The 15,449-nt window shown below is 42.3% G+C and overlaps 1 protein-coding gene across 1 annotated transcript in view; it reads right to left on the bottom strand.

Annotated features, from left to right (window-relative positions):
* Window positions 1-7,367: 7,367 nt before the first annotated feature.
* fasn (fatty acid synthase) overlaps window positions 7,368-15,449 on the bottom strand; it is a 72,848-nt gene continuing 64,766 nt past the window's right edge. The window contains exons 37-42 of the mRNA XM_062378931.1: window positions 14,792-14,977; window positions 13,757-13,978; window positions 13,452-13,663; window positions 13,076-13,174; window positions 11,952-12,203; window positions 7,368-9,012 (exon numbers count right to left, since the gene is read on the bottom strand). Of these exons, the coding sequence (XP_062234915.1) occupies window positions 8,902-9,012; window positions 11,952-12,203; window positions 13,076-13,174; window positions 13,452-13,663; window positions 13,757-13,978; window positions 14,792-14,977 (1,082 nt within the window). The 3' untranslated portion in view covers window positions 7,368-8,901. The remainder of the gene's footprint in view (window positions 9,013-11,951; window positions 12,204-13,075; window positions 13,175-13,451; window positions 13,664-13,756; window positions 13,979-14,791; window positions 14,978-15,449) is intronic.

The following is a 15,449-nucleotide window of genomic DNA, read 5'->3' as shown; positions in this document are numbered from 1 at the left end:
CATTTTGAGACACCCTGATTAACATAGTCACACACACACTCACATACACATCTTTGTTTAGTTAATATGTTTTATACTTTATTAAAATCATAATAAATGTTTTTTCTTTCACAAATGTTCTTTCATTTATGTTGCATAAGGGCATTTTGCCAACCGTTACACTGTCAGGAACTCCATAACCCTTACTGTTCATTATATAATCTTTAGTAGCAAATATTGAGATTTCTAATCGAACTAGATCTAAATGAGACTGATCTTAATCAATAAATTGGGTTAGGGTCAGGGTTAGGCTTAAATAGTTTCCCTTCTTTGAAGGGTGGTGCCCCAAAGTAACTTTAACCAATTCAAGTTATGATTTGATATTAATATTTTAAATATGAATGTTTTATATTTTATTTTGATAACCACATTTATTGAATACCATTCAATGGTATCACTTTTTAAGCATTATTGCACAACAGGACCCACCCATGGATTTAAGGGGCCTGGTTTGTACACCTTGAGCAGACCCCATAACCCTGCTCTCTCCAATTAGGGATAGACCATGGTTATGATGGACATCGTTGGCGTATGTGTCCAGGGTCACCACATCCCCAACAGCTTCCCTGAGACCTGCACCCCATGGGCTGCTCCCTTGACCCCTTATATTTGACATTGATCTGTATTTAGAATTTGTATGTGTAAACAGACTTGACAATGTGTTAACATTTTTAATTTTTATTTGTGTTTAATGAAATTCTCTCTCTCTCTCTCTCTCTATCTTTCTCTCTGAACAGGTAGAGACCTGTTCAGTCTGTGGGCAAACTGAGGGTCAAAGGTGTCAGCAAGAGAGAAGCAGATGTCATAGATTCTATGACATCTGCAGGGGTGGACAATTCATTTTCACAAGGGGCCACATGAGAAATATGGATAGTTGTGGAGGGCCGAACCAATAGCCTGAACTCAATTTTACTCATATTAATTTGATAAGCTTCTACTGGTAAGACTAAATGTTATGATTAACGGCAACATTATATCACACTTAAATCAACATTTTCAAGAACAGTTGTGAACAAAATATGCATGTTTTTTGCAGTATTTCAAAGATCAGCTTTAAATTAACTTGCCATTTCACCAGGCTGTACATTTCATGTGCAAAAAGGCCCTTGCCTTGCAGTTTGGTATTTAGCACATTCAGTGACTTGCGTAAGAGCAAAACAAAAAGACATGTCCTTTCGCAAAAAGATGTCCTATTACAGAAGGTTCGTGAAGGGGTTTTCCTGAATTGCTGTGCCCTTGTTCTGCCTGATGAAGAAAGGGGAGGCGTTCTTATAGACAAAAAAGTGTCAGACAGCGTTTACTTCGCTGCAAGAAGCCCTGCTGGGGGCACCGATCTTCTCCCCGCCTGACCTCACTCTCCCTTTCGTTCTGGACACAGATGCCAGCAACGTCGGCTCAGGTGCTGTATTGACCCAGTGGACACCTGGGGGAGAAAGAGTGAGGCATACTACAGCAGGACATTCAACAAGGCTGAACGTCGCTACTGTGTCACTGTCCGGACTGATCATTCCGCATCACAGTGGTTAATGTCTTTCAAGGAGCCGGAAGGCCGGATGGCACGCTGGATCGAGGAACTACAAGCATATGACTTCACAGTGGTACACAGACCGAGGGCCTCATGCACTAAGGTTGCGTACGCAGAAAAACGTGGCGTACGTCCTTTTCCACGCTCACGTTCAGATGTACAAAACGTGAAATGACCGTAAAAATGTGCGGTCCCCACGCCAGCTCCAGAGCTGTCGTACGTACGTTTCTACAGCTATTGTTCCTTTGGCGACACTTAGAGGTGACGCTGGGAAACTGGGAAAAAAGGTGAAAACAATGACTCATCAGAGTGATTTGCAAATCAGAGACACACTAATGAACAATTAACACACCTTGCAATTATATGGGTGGCTATAAAAGCATGCGCAATGGATGAAGAAAATTGTTTTAACAATGGCTGTGTTAGCGTTGTTAGAGGACATCGCAAATGGTCACATCCGAAGGGAACCGTGACTACCCCCTAAGAACGTGGCTGATGACCCCTCTTACGAACCCCAACACCGACCAAGAGAGGAGGTTCCCCCACTCCCGTCCCCCCACCTGTTGCGGTCACGCTTCGGCGGTGGGCAGAAACCCTCCGCTTCACCTCCACCTTGAGGTCTGACCACTTTTTTTTAATTTCAGAGTGTGGGCGCTGCTGAGACCCCACTGCATTGACGGCCTCGCAAACACGCTCCCACTCATTTGTCTTTTGTTTAGCATTTATCCCTGTTGACAGGGTACCAAATAACATATGCTTGCGCATTTCTACCTCGTGGAGCAAAATCTCGAGCTCGGACTCCGTGAAGTTGCGTTTTTTAACTCTGTTCATGGTGCCAGGTGATCGGATTAAGAGGTGAATCTCAGGTCCAGGGGCCTATTTAAATTAAATTGCATATTTAAATGAGGGCGTGGACAGGGAGGAGTTTGGCACGTCGGCATGTGCGCTCAATTCCACGTTGATTGAGATGTACAAAAGAAACGTGCTTGGATCCATGCGTTCGCACACTTTGATACATCTGAATTTGTTTGTGCGTAAGACAGTTTCTGGGTTTTGGCGTACGCCAAGTTTCAGTATGAAATCCACGTAAGTCTTAGTACATGAGGCCCCAGGTACGCAGCATGGCAGCGCAGATGTACTCTCCCATCGCCCCTGCCACAGCGACGGCTGCCGCTACTGCGATAGAACGGAGGCAGAGGAGTGTGAGTGCGTAAAGACTGAGGTGAAATGTGCAGCTCTGGGACCTGGGGGTCCGTCTGCCGATCAGCAACTAGTGGCTGTGGATGCAGGGGAGTGGAAGAAAAATCAAGAGGAGGATGTTGACATCAAGTCAGAATGCATGTGGGTGGCAGAAAGACACAAACCGTGGTGGGAAGAAATATCTGTGTTTTCTCGGGCCACGAAAGGTCAGTGTTTGAAACCCTGCGCCTGTGTAATGGTGTTCTACAAAGGGGGTGGAGGGAACCAGCTACAGGAGAGACACGGTGGCAGGTGGTGGTGCCAAGGGCTCTGAAGGAGACCGTGCTCCGGGCGGTATTGGAGCCCCTAGATCTGGTCACTTTGGGTTCTCTAAGACTCTCCACCGGCTCCGACAGGGATTCTACTGGGACCAAAACCGGAGAAATGTGGCAGACTACCTCTGCGACAGCTGCACCGCACGCAAAGGCCCCACAGACAGATCCCATGCCGAACTCCAATAGTTTCCAACAGGGGGTCCCATGGAGAGAATCAGGGTCAATGTTCTGGGGCCATTCCCCTGCTCAGAAAGGGGTAACCGCTATGTCCTCACCGTCATGGACTACTACAAGTGTCCAGAGGTATACAGCCTGCCTGACCAGGAAGCGGAGACCATCGTAGATGCTTTGGTGGAAGGAATGTTCAGCCGGTTCAGGGCACCTGAGGTCATCCACACCGACCAGGACAGGAACCTGTGTGTTCGCAAACATGTGCGAAAAGCTGGGCTCCCATAAGACACGCACCACTCTCCACCCGCAGACTGACGGCTTGGTCGAACGGTTCAACCGCACACTGGCACAACAACTTGCCATAGTGTTGGCTAAACACCAAAAGGACTGGGACACCCATGCTCCCGTCGTGCTGATGACATACAGGTCTGTTGCCCAAGACTCCATATCCTTTTCCCCCGCCCTACTCATGCTAGGCAGAGAAATCCGTCTCTGGCTGAGATGACGATGGGCAGACCTCCTGACACCCCGCTGGAGCCTCCGGGGCTTAAATATGCCAGGAAATTACAGGATCGCCTGGAGTCCGCTCACAAGTTTGCCAAGGGACAGCTGCAGAGTGAGGTGGCAAGGCAGAAGAGGAACTACGATGTACACACCAGAGGACGACATTTCAAAGCCGGCGAGTTGGTCTGGGTGTACAACCCGCAGAGGAAGAAAGGCAGGTGCCTAAAGCTGGACAGCAAATGGATGGGACCCTGCAGGGTCCTGGAGAGGGTGAGTGAAGTTGTGTACAGGGTCCAACTGCCGCTGAGAGGAAGGAAAGTTGTCGTACACAGAGACTGGCTCCCCATCTGGGCACAGTGACCCCACTGGGATTAGAGACTGGAGCACAGGGCGTCACAGACACTGTTCGATCTTCTCCCCAATATCTGTCTGAGGTACTGTTTTCCTTATCAAGGTCCCCACAGTCAGGATCTTTTCCCCATTTTCCGGTCCATGCCCCAGATCCACGTCAGCTGGACCCCCCTCTGCTGCACGGGCGCAGAGGACACAGAGACCTCCTGACCGCCTTTGAGTCTGTGTTGTTCCCTCGGGGACAAGAGACTTTGATGGGGGGAGGTAGTGTAACGGACTGGGTTTATGTTTATGTTTGGTTTTGACATGTGTTCAGTAAATACTGTGTTTAAGGAGCATTCTGATATCCTGAGGGTCGGTGAAGGGGTCGGGTAGGGACATGTGACTGTTTGCACCAATAGGATGGGGTTGTTTGGGGATGTCAGGCTCTCATTGGGATCGGTTTGTTGATGTGTGCGAGTGACGGAGTAAGAGCGCGAAATCGATACAATTTTATTTGTAAAGCCCCTAATCACAAATCACAATTTCCTCATAGGGTTTAATTTGGTGCAACCTCCTCTACGTTTAACCCTCAACATGGATAGGGAAAAATTACAAAATAAAACTTTTAGCAGACAAACAAAACATCAGAGATGCTTTCGATGAATTCCTCAAGATTCATGAGAAAAGACAGTGTTTATTATAAATTAAGAGTGTATTAATGTTTAATGTATCTTGATTGGAACCTTTCTGCAGTGTTTGACATGAACCCAGATAGTTTTGGCGATTTTGATGGCATTGTGTTTGGTAAGGAGCATCTGGAACGGTCTGTTCAGTGTTCCAGTGTTTCCTGTGCATTTCTCGCACTACCGCGAAATCACCTTGTTTTAATGTGCGCAGGTGTTCAACTGGCATTGGGAGGGTGTCCTTTAATTTTGTATGAATCTGAGACAGGGTGGAGGACAAAACCTTTCAGGTAATCTTAACAAAGATATGTTTCAGGAAGAGGTCTTTCTGATGTAGACAACCCTAGCTCAGTGGGGCCTGCCAAAGAGAATCTCAAACGAGCCTAGATTAGTGCACGTTTCGTCTGGCCTTAGTAATTGAGAGACCAACCTAAATACCCCCCAGGGCTGTGTGCTCAGTCCTCTTCTGTACTCCCTGTTCATGCATTACTGTGTGGCCACCCACAGTTCCAACACCATCGTTAAGTTTGCTGATGACAAGAATGTCATAAGCCGTCAGAAAATGACTTGAGTAAAAGTCTTAAATTAGCTCATATTAAATGTACTTAAGTATTAAAGTATCTGGTGTTGAAATTTACTTAAGTATCAAAAGTAAAAGTACAAGTACCAAAATTAAAAATCTAAATATCACAAAACCTGGACCTTTCATCAGTAGCAGGAGTGATACACAATGCCCCTTCTGATAAACTCAGTAACCGGAAACAAGTTCTAGGCACACAAAATAAGATAGTTTCTCTTTTGTTAACAGCTGCACTTTGCTAGTACAAATAAGAAAAACTCACTCAATTTCAGACCGAATAATAAAAACTGAACTGAACCGAGCTCCTGCAGGAGAACCTGGATCATTATAAAGGGAATAAATGGATGGGGAATGTGCTGGTGTTGATAAAGTCCCTCCTCTTTGTACACACATCGCTATTCCTCATTTGATGGTTTAGTGAGGTCCTCGGATCGGCCCCGCCAGAGTCGGAGCGCCGAGAAGACGATAAAACTGGATTCTAGTGGAAGTCAAACTCGTAACAGGGTTCCTGATGGTGAACCTGCGGAGAGATCATGACCGGTACAGCCTGCTTGACCCCGGTCGACCAAGGCAGACCGACCAACCTCCGGACGCTGGGGTCTCGCGTGAGGGGGCACTCGCGCCCCCCCCTCACGCCGCGGGAGGACCTGCACATCTCCCGAGGCAGCGGGCACGCGAGTGAGCGAGAGAGAGAGAGAGAGGTGCGCCGTGCATACAGGCTCGCGTTGCGCCAACCTCCGCTGCTCAAGTAACGAGACAGTTTTGAGAATGTAAGAAGTAGAAAGTACAGATATCTGTGTTCAAATGTAGCGAGTAAAAGTAAAAAGTCGTCAGGAAAATAAATACTCAAGTAAAGTACAGAAATGTGTAAAATCTACTTAAGTACAAGAAAGAAGTATTTGTACTTCGTTACCTCCCACCACTGGTCCTGATCATGTTTCCTAGTGGAAGCATATATAATGATCATGAAAATTGATAGAACACAGAACCCTGAGGAACACCGTGGCTAACTTTGGTGTGCACAGATGACTCATCATTAATTTGCACAAATTGGAATCAATCTGAAAATTGGATTCAAACCAGCTTAGGTTGGTTCCTACAATGCTGATTAACTGTTCTAGTCTCTGTAATAAAAAAAATTTAGTAGCACTTAAATGTCACTTACTTATAGCACTTTGTTTTGCTTTATTTTTTAAGAGAAATTTTACTTTCTTGATTCTTGTTGTTCTGGGTTTGTACCCTCGGGGTTGATGCACTTAAGGCCGGCGCATGCTTCTGAGTTTTCAGAGACATGCAAGAAGAGGTATGCAAGCACGAAAGAGCTCCTTGCAGATTTAGAAGAATGAATATGGAGCAAATAGAAGAGCGTTTGGCAGAAGAGGTCCAAAAGTATGACCACTTGTATGACCCGTCATTGACGGAATACAAGGACACGCAGATGGGCTGCAATTCCTGGAGGACATCTCGGCTAACGTCGGTTTGCAGGTCGACGAGTGTACAAAGCTGTGGAGAAAGATCAGGGACATATTTGTACTCCAGATAAAGTAATAAACAGTCGACGACGACTGCCACACACAAAGAAGGCATCTGAACTGCCACGCCCCCCCACTCTGAGCGACAAGGTTGAGTCGCACTGTCAACAGTCCGTTCCAGAGCAGGGGGGCGTGGCGTGGCGGCGTGACTGGCCCAGTCCTTCTTATTTTTTTCTGTATGTGGCCCTCGGGACAAAAAGTTTTGACACCCCTGGTTTAGAAGATGAGATTATTTTGGTCAGCTGATCTAGGGTGATCAGAAAGAAGCTGTCTAAATAATTGCTATGATTCTCAGCTGTTTCTGAGATTTCTGTACTGTATGTATTAGCGATATATTTAAATATTAGCGTCATATTTATTACCCCTGCTATACAATATACATTCAGTGTCCTGTAGAGTACCTTACAGAAAGACGTTTACACAGCATGTTTATTTTCTATATTTTAGATGACAACTATAGGTGGAATAATACACAATATAGTAAAAGTACTTGGTAGCAACTTTTATTAGTCATAACAATATTACAATATAAGAGGAGCATATACTGTCACTTCCTTCTCCTTTTCACTGCAATAAGTCATCACATTTGCCTCCAGTCACTTGACCCTTCATAGACTCGATTGGAACCTCAGAAGTCAGGTTGACTGGTGTTATGTGGGACAAGAAGAGTTCCTGGGATTATAAAGCCAGATGAAGTCATCGGAGTCAGTGACAGGTCTAAGAGGATACAGCCTTTCAGCAAAGATCCAAAGACAGAGCGAAACCTGTTTGCTGTTCAGAATTTTTTACAAACATTTATTCGAGGTACTGCAGTATAAATTTAAGAGTAGTTTGTCAACTTTAGAGGAAAGATTACTTACAACCTAAATGACCCTTGCCAACTGGTTGATTACTCCAAATGTATGTATTAGAAGATAACATAATTTCCATTGAAGCTGCAGTACATCACAGGCATTTAACTGCACACCAAACAAAGTTCTCTGCTTTAAAGCAAGTATATATATCATTTTTTTAAACTTAAAACAGAAGCTTTACCCTAATTCTGATGGTACACAGACTTTGAATAGGGAAAATGGAGCTACTGTAATTCACATTCCTCACTCCAAATGTCTGTTCTTACAATGCCTGTTCGTATGATTAACAGGTCAACGATATCCTGTGAGCAGTGTGTAACTCACAGATAGTCACAGCTTAAAATAACCAGAGCCTGGCCCAGAAAGTTCAAGAGTAATGCCAAACAGTATTTAAAAAAGATCTTAAGTCATTAAAACCCAGTCAGGAAAGTTTTAAAATATTACAAATTCTAAATAGTGTAGTGTATTAGTTACAGTGGCGGCACTTCTGGTTCACAAGGCCAGGGCTCATGACGAATGTCCACACATTCAGCTGTGTTTCAGTTCAGTGAGTGGAAGTACACAGTTAGAGTTCCGATTAAGAGATTGACAGGCTGTTATTTTTCCGCAACATGAAAACCCATTTAATAGTCGGACACAAATGATGCATGGCTACGAAGGCAAAGTAGCTCAGTAAACTTTAAAGTGTTGCTGTAACAGCATTATTTTTGAATTCCAACAAGTAAACAGTGGTGTTGTTAGAAAACATGCATAATAATAACTATTTGCATTTCAAATTAAGAACAAAAAAAAACCCATCAAATATACTGAATTTAAAAGCGTCTCTTCGAATTGTACCTTTAAAACTATCTCTTTTATAGAAACCAAAATATAATCCTATTTTCAAGTAAGGGCTGTTATTCGTTAGAGAGAGTGTCTGATTGACCAATGAGATTTGAAAAGGTACAGAAAGGAGCAATAAGGTGCATTTGGGATATTAGGGCATATCACGTAAACAAGCAGTGTCCAAAGACTGTTGAACCTATTCTATGACTTAGTCTATAAATGAATCCTATAATTTGAAGTCCCTAAAGGAAGAGACACATTTTGGGAATGTTTTGGAATTAGTGTGAGGGAGGGTGAGGTTCGGATGGGCATATCCAGCCCTCCATTGCCATGACACATGGCTATGCTAGAGAGCTGTGGATGATACTGCGAATGGACTCCAACCCCTCTCCTTCCAGGAAGGTGCGGTGGTCTCCCTCAATGATGTGCACTGATACTTTGCCATCACATACCTGAATCAAGACAGATACAGAAATTATTCAGCATCAAAAGAAATAATTTAATATGTATTTATTACCTATATGAATTCATGTATTTAGTGGTGTTAATTAACTTAGTTTGTATACTGCCTTTCTAGCCTTAGCAGCTCTAAGTATATCTATGAATAAACACATTATTTTAACAGTGTGAATGCAAATGTGTCTTGGATGACCACTGACTCAGTGAGTGACATCACCTACCCACTACAGTATCATAATGAACTAAAATATTTTGACACTTCTTAGTGTTTCACATGCACTGATTTACATGTGGTCTCCGACAAAATGTTAATATCGAGCAACACATTGATTTATTTTCAACGGATAAAAAGCATATTGTTTCCTGTCACTGTAATGCTGATGACACAGTTTTACTTACTGGTTACCCCTGAAAGCAACTTCTTGAAAAAAGAAAAAAAAAAAATGTATAACTGGTTAGATGAAATAAAATGCTGGATGTCAAAGAATTCCCTTCAACTTAATGAAAACAAAGTAGAAGTTATTAAATTTGGTCCTTCTACCTGTGTTTTTCGCCGGTCTTCTCCAACTATTGCTTATTTTAAATCTCATGTTTAAATCCTGTAGGTAAGGGAGCGAATATCCAATAGCAAGCTTTTACCAATTATTAAGTCCAGTATCCACACACAGGTTCCCATTCAGTACTGTATCCAGGCTGAAGGAGAATCATTGATCTACTGAACCATCTAATCCTTTCATTCTTTAGCAGTAATGGTTTTACGTCCTTCTCCACCTGTAAATTTGTCATCTGAGAAAATATTCACCATCTCCTCCTCCCGACCAATAACACAGATACACTATCTAGTAAATTTCCCAGTTTTTGTACCTCAGGCCTTTGGGGTAACTATAATTAAACCTCTGCTTAAAAAGCGTACCGAGACTCTCTCTGTGGTGGTGGAGCATGTTAGGAGCATGTCTTTGTAATTTTACTCTTTTTGTGTCCGTTTTCTGTCTTTTGTCTCTCCATGTGTTTGAATCTTATAAATCATGATATATTGCTGAGTATTGCTGAAGAATTTTTGACCATTCTCAAACATTGCATTTGCACAATACCATTATGAGAGAAGAGCCTGTCTCATTCCACATATACTCCCTTCTCTCCTAGCAATAACCAAGGTCAGGCTATAGATAAAGGCCCAAGTAGCAGTACATTGTAGTGTCTACACTCATGGACTTATATATCTAATTCAAATGACTGAGCCAGAGAGGCACCAAACTCTGACTCGTTTGCATATTTCACCAGGGGCAAGTCGTAAGGACACAGCATGATTTAGACAATGGTCAATAGTAATTGTAGCCCCAAGGCGGTGGGGGTCCCCAAAATCTAGTTCTGCTTAGGGCCCAATAAAAGCTAGGGAGAGCAATAGTGGAGCTAGAGAATTTAGCAGACTCCAGTAGAGATTGAGAACATATTAGTTCTCAAAAGTAAAAAATCTGATCTGTCTGGCAGGCTTGGGTTTCTGCTCAAGGTGCTCTGTTTCGCTCTCATTTTCAAAATTAGGCAAAAATGGATTCTCAATCGCTAAATGTCCAAAACTGTTTGCTGCTCTGCAAAGTCTGTAGATTGGTAATGCCCCAGGCATTGACGGTTATCTGGCCTATGATTAGCTGGGATTTGTTGATGGTGCTTGGAGACAGTCTCAACAGAGGACAGCTGCCCTCCTGTTACTAGGATGGGCTGTATGTGAGAACACAAATTTCTTAGTTAAAGCTCCAGACATTCACTGGAATTTCTCCTGCCTGCTACCAAAGGATTCGTTCTGAGTGAGTATATGTGCTGATGATGTTTGTTACATGCGACAGACAGAAAACTGAAAGAAAAAGAAAAAGCGGTACCATACACATAGATACTGACGAAGATGCCAAGAGAGCTTTTTGTCACGGATTCCCCATCTTATTAATATTGTTATTTCTATTATCATAGTTTTGCATATACTAATCCATTTTTCATTTCAGATTTCAGCCACTCCCCTCTGCTCTGCACTTCCTCATGTCACAGATCCCTCTACCAGCTCCACCCACAGACGCACCTGCCTTCTATCAACTCATTAGTCTCCCCAGTATATCTACCTGCCTGTTTCCTTTGTCCTCTGCCAGATCGTTTTGTACCTAGCCTTCCAGCGTTTTCCCTCCTGCCTTATCTTCTGCCTGATCTCCACCGTGACCTGCCTGCTATTTCCCTGGACTTCCCTTTGGCCTGCTCCTTGTCGGATTTGTTTGTAACTGGACTTACTGCCTGGCTCCTGACCCCTGCTACGTTTAATCCTGGACTTCCCTATTGCCTGCTCCTTGTTGAATTTGTTTGTAACTAGATTGAAAGCCTGGCCCCTGCTATGTTTAATAAACCCAGAACTTTGCTCATTCCCACTCTGCTTCAGTGTAGTTGCTTTTGGATTCACGCCTGCCATTCTTCCGGCCCTGACACATTTAGTGACAAGGGCCAACGCAGATGTGCTATGAACGAAAATATGTGATCTACGCAGCATAATTCATCTGACCGCTGAATCTCCTTCTGCGTTGATCATATATGAAAGATACTTAATATCTTTAAAAAAAGGGCTCATATGAGTTAGGCTATCACGGTCTGTGTGATTCTTCTAAAATGACAGAATAACCCAGAGCTTCTTCTTCCAAACCTTACTGTATGTGTGTATTAGGAGGGTATTGCTTATCAAGCCTATGTAGAATGAGTCTAAACAATGATGACAATCCAATCTTTTCCTTTTAGAAAAAAACAAAGAATAAGAAGAAACCTCATTTTCAAGAGTAGTATTTGTATCCCTTTGCTCCCTGGATATGTTATGATCTCACAAAGATTAATTCAGGTGAACATAAAAAAGATTTAATCTGAATTTTTTGTTATATTTGTGAAAATGTTTGCTGGAGCATGTTACCTCACTAAGGTTGTAGTCAGCTCCCAGGTTTTGTTCGTATTCACTGCTGGTTTTGGCACGGAGTAGTGTCACATTGCCATGGTATTTTGTCGCAGGCACATAACCATCAGCAGCCTTTAGTTTGTAGTAAAAGGTAGAAGCGGCAAAGAGCAGTGAGTCTCGGCTGATGTTCTTGTGGCTAGAGAGGATAAGGTCCACTGCCTCGTTGACACGGGCCTCCAGGTCTGACAACGGGAGAAGAGTCTCCAGAAGCTGTAGAATAAGAGGGAGAATTCATACACAATTTGATGACGAACACTACAGAAACTTGTTGAAGCTATATATAGAAATAGATCCAACTCGTGGTTTAAAGGTAAGACTAAAATAGGTTACAGATGATGTTGCATAAATGAAAATGTCTAAGATTTCTCCCCAAAATGTAAGACATTTTATCTACGTTATATTCTGTTTTGTATTTAATTTTTGACAATTTATTGCTAAATTTCCTTATATAGACACATAACAATATATTAACCCCAAAAAATGACACCAAACAATAGCATATACATCCCCCAACCAATAAACATAAAAATAATACAAATACAACTACAACTCATTTGGGTTCAATAGAATAATTGACCTGTTGTCCTATGTCTAACATTCTCATCTGATCTTACTGCAAAAGCAATAATAGCAATAATGTCTCAATTGGCATAATAAATAACAATGGGGTCAGAATATTCCCTTGCCTACATCCTAGATTTATCATCGCAGAGTGTGAGATAGTACTATTATTCCATTTGTATTCTTCAAAAGGTTTGGTATAGAGTAGTCTATACTTATATCATCTTATATTCTGGGCCAAAACCTGCCAGTTTAAAATTGATACAGCCATTGGACTCTGTCAAAGGCTTTTTATCTAGGTTTTTAGGTAGCTAGGCATTATGGTCTTCTGGACCTATGATTCCGGACATTTTCTCTATCTGGACCTCAACATTTTTGCTACCCCCACTCTGCAATATTCACAGTATTCAGAAGTTTTCAAGTTTTTCATGTTTCACATGCCACCAATAGGAAAGCACAGAGGAATAATGAAAATCTTTGGTGAGCGACTATCTGTGTGCACATCATCACAGACAGCATACCTTGTTGTACTCAATGCCAGTGAACTGCTGGATAAAGGCACACAAAGCTTCAGTTTCAGCTTCAGACTCGTTCCCAGGTGTCAGCTTGGCTCTGTAGCTCTGGAAACAAAATACTTAGTTATTTCAATTAACAGTTTTTCACCTATCGACATCATTAATATTCACCTTTTAATTTCTGATGAGTCTATTCTTTGGTTTACTTATGATCCAATTCAGGTTAGTATCTAACAACCCTCTAATACATCATAATTTGTTAAATAGTTTATGCTGTTGGAATTTACCACTCAGGGTTATGGTTCCATGTCATTAAACTAGGTCATATTTTGGACTCTTGTACTGTTGTGGATATGTGAATGTGTTAGCTTATTTCTCTAACCTGTGTGTACGCTGCCACATAGGAGTGTGATCCATCAAGCAGAAAGAGGTACTCTACAGACTGATTCTGGGTCTGCAGCTGAGAACAAATTTCAAATGCCACACAGGCACCAAAGGAGTAGCCAGCAATTCGATAAGGTCCTTGTTGCTGAACCTGTCTGATACAGGTCACATAGTAGGCTGCCAGAGTTTCAATGCTGTCCAGAGGAGCGGCTGGGAGAGAACGGAAATACTAAGATCAGCTTGGTTGTACAGTGTAGAATGTAAACTCACACATACATATTTGTATATCTCTGTATACTGTACCTTTTGTGCACTGTAAGCCATAGCAAGGCATGCTGAGCTTGGAGGCAAGTGTCTTAAAGGTGGCAATGGTGCCCTCAATCGGATGGACCAGGAACAGTGGTCTCTCTTGGTTCTCAATGGTATTGAGTGGTGTCACTGTGGGACTATTGGGGTTTACTAATAGCTGGGTGAAATCAGACTCCAACGAAAAGTGAACGCCATCTCTCTTAGCACGATGAGATTCTGGATAGTTGGAGGAAGCAAAGACAAACAGCTTGTATTCTTACGGTGAAGTGCAAACACAGGATTTTAAAAGCAACACGCTATTTCAGAAAAATGGTGGGAACACGTTCATTCTTCTTCTGTATGTGTCAGACAAGAGTGACTGCAGTTCAAAATACACCATAAGCAGAGCATTCAAAATAGACACTCTCCAATTCAGTGTGTTGAATGTAGTGACATCTAGTGGAGAAGTTACATGCTGCTGCAGCTGAATACCCCTCACCCCACCCTCCCCTTTCGAACATGAATTAGAACCTGTTGTAGCCTTCAGATGTCATAAAAACTGAAAAGGTGTTTAGTTTGTCCAGCCTGGGCTACTGTAAAAAATATGGTCGCCTAGTAGAGAGGATCCGCTCCTGATGTAAATATAAAGTATTAAAATATAAAGGGGGGCGTTTCAAGCTGAAGAAAACAACAATTTGTACAATTTAGATGAAAACATTACTAGGATTATTTTATATTAAATTACTGCCAAAAGATTCCCTTTCAACTAAATCTTATACACTGAACCTTGAAATTATATTAAGATATATGATATCAGTATATTAATATATGCCTATTGCTTATAACTCTACATAATGTTTAATTCTCTGCCTAAGGTCACCAGATCAAATTCAGACACCTGTTTGTGATAACATTTACAATACTGAGTTATCAGTTTTATTTGATTTATTTTGAAACGTATTCGGTAGGCCTTGAATGATATATATTAATATTAAAATGGAAGCATTTATATCTGTTAAAATGCTTGATGAGAACAGAACTTAATAATACCATTCGAAACTCCTGGCTTGGCCAGTTCTCGCAGCTTGTTGATAGTGAGTTGGCGGATCTCTCTCATGGTCATAACAATGTCGTAGTCACGCTCCAGGGTCTGACGGACCTCCACACCCATCAAGGAGTCCAGTCCAAGGTCAGCCAATGACGCATCAGTGTTCAGGCTGTTCACATCCCGCACACCTGTGGATAAAGAGGGCATTGAAAGATCAGGGAGATGGACATGATCACACTTATTCGGGCGGCTGTGGCTGATGGGTAGAGTGGTCCTCCTCCAACCTGAAGGTCGGCAGTTCAATCCCCAGTCTGACCCATCTGCATGCCGAAGGTTCCTTGGGCAAGATGCTGAATCCTGAATGGCCCCCCATAGAACTAAGTGCTGCGAATAGTTGCACTGTATGAATGTGTTTGTGCATGGGTGAATGTAGAACTGTACTGTAAAGTGCTTTGAGTTGACATCAAAACTAGAAAAGCGCTATATAAAAACAAAGCCATTTACCATTTAATTAGCTAAAAAAATAAAAAAATAAATAGATGAGAACAACATATCCATCCAAAGTAAGACAAAAAGTAATTTTAAATAAATTTAGGGCAGTATTTATGCCATTTTAGGGCTGGATAAAAACTAAAAGAAATAAATAAACCAGATACATTT

Source organism: Platichthys flesus, chromosome 20 (genome assembly GCF_949316205.1).
Source record: "Platichthys flesus chromosome 20, fPlaFle2.1, whole genome shotgun sequence".
NCBI classification, from domain to species: Eukaryota; Metazoa; Chordata; class Actinopteri; order Pleuronectiformes; family Pleuronectidae; genus Platichthys; species Platichthys flesus.
The sequence above is the reverse complement of the archived record's forward strand: the minus strand, read 5'-3'. Positions and strand labels throughout refer to the sequence as shown.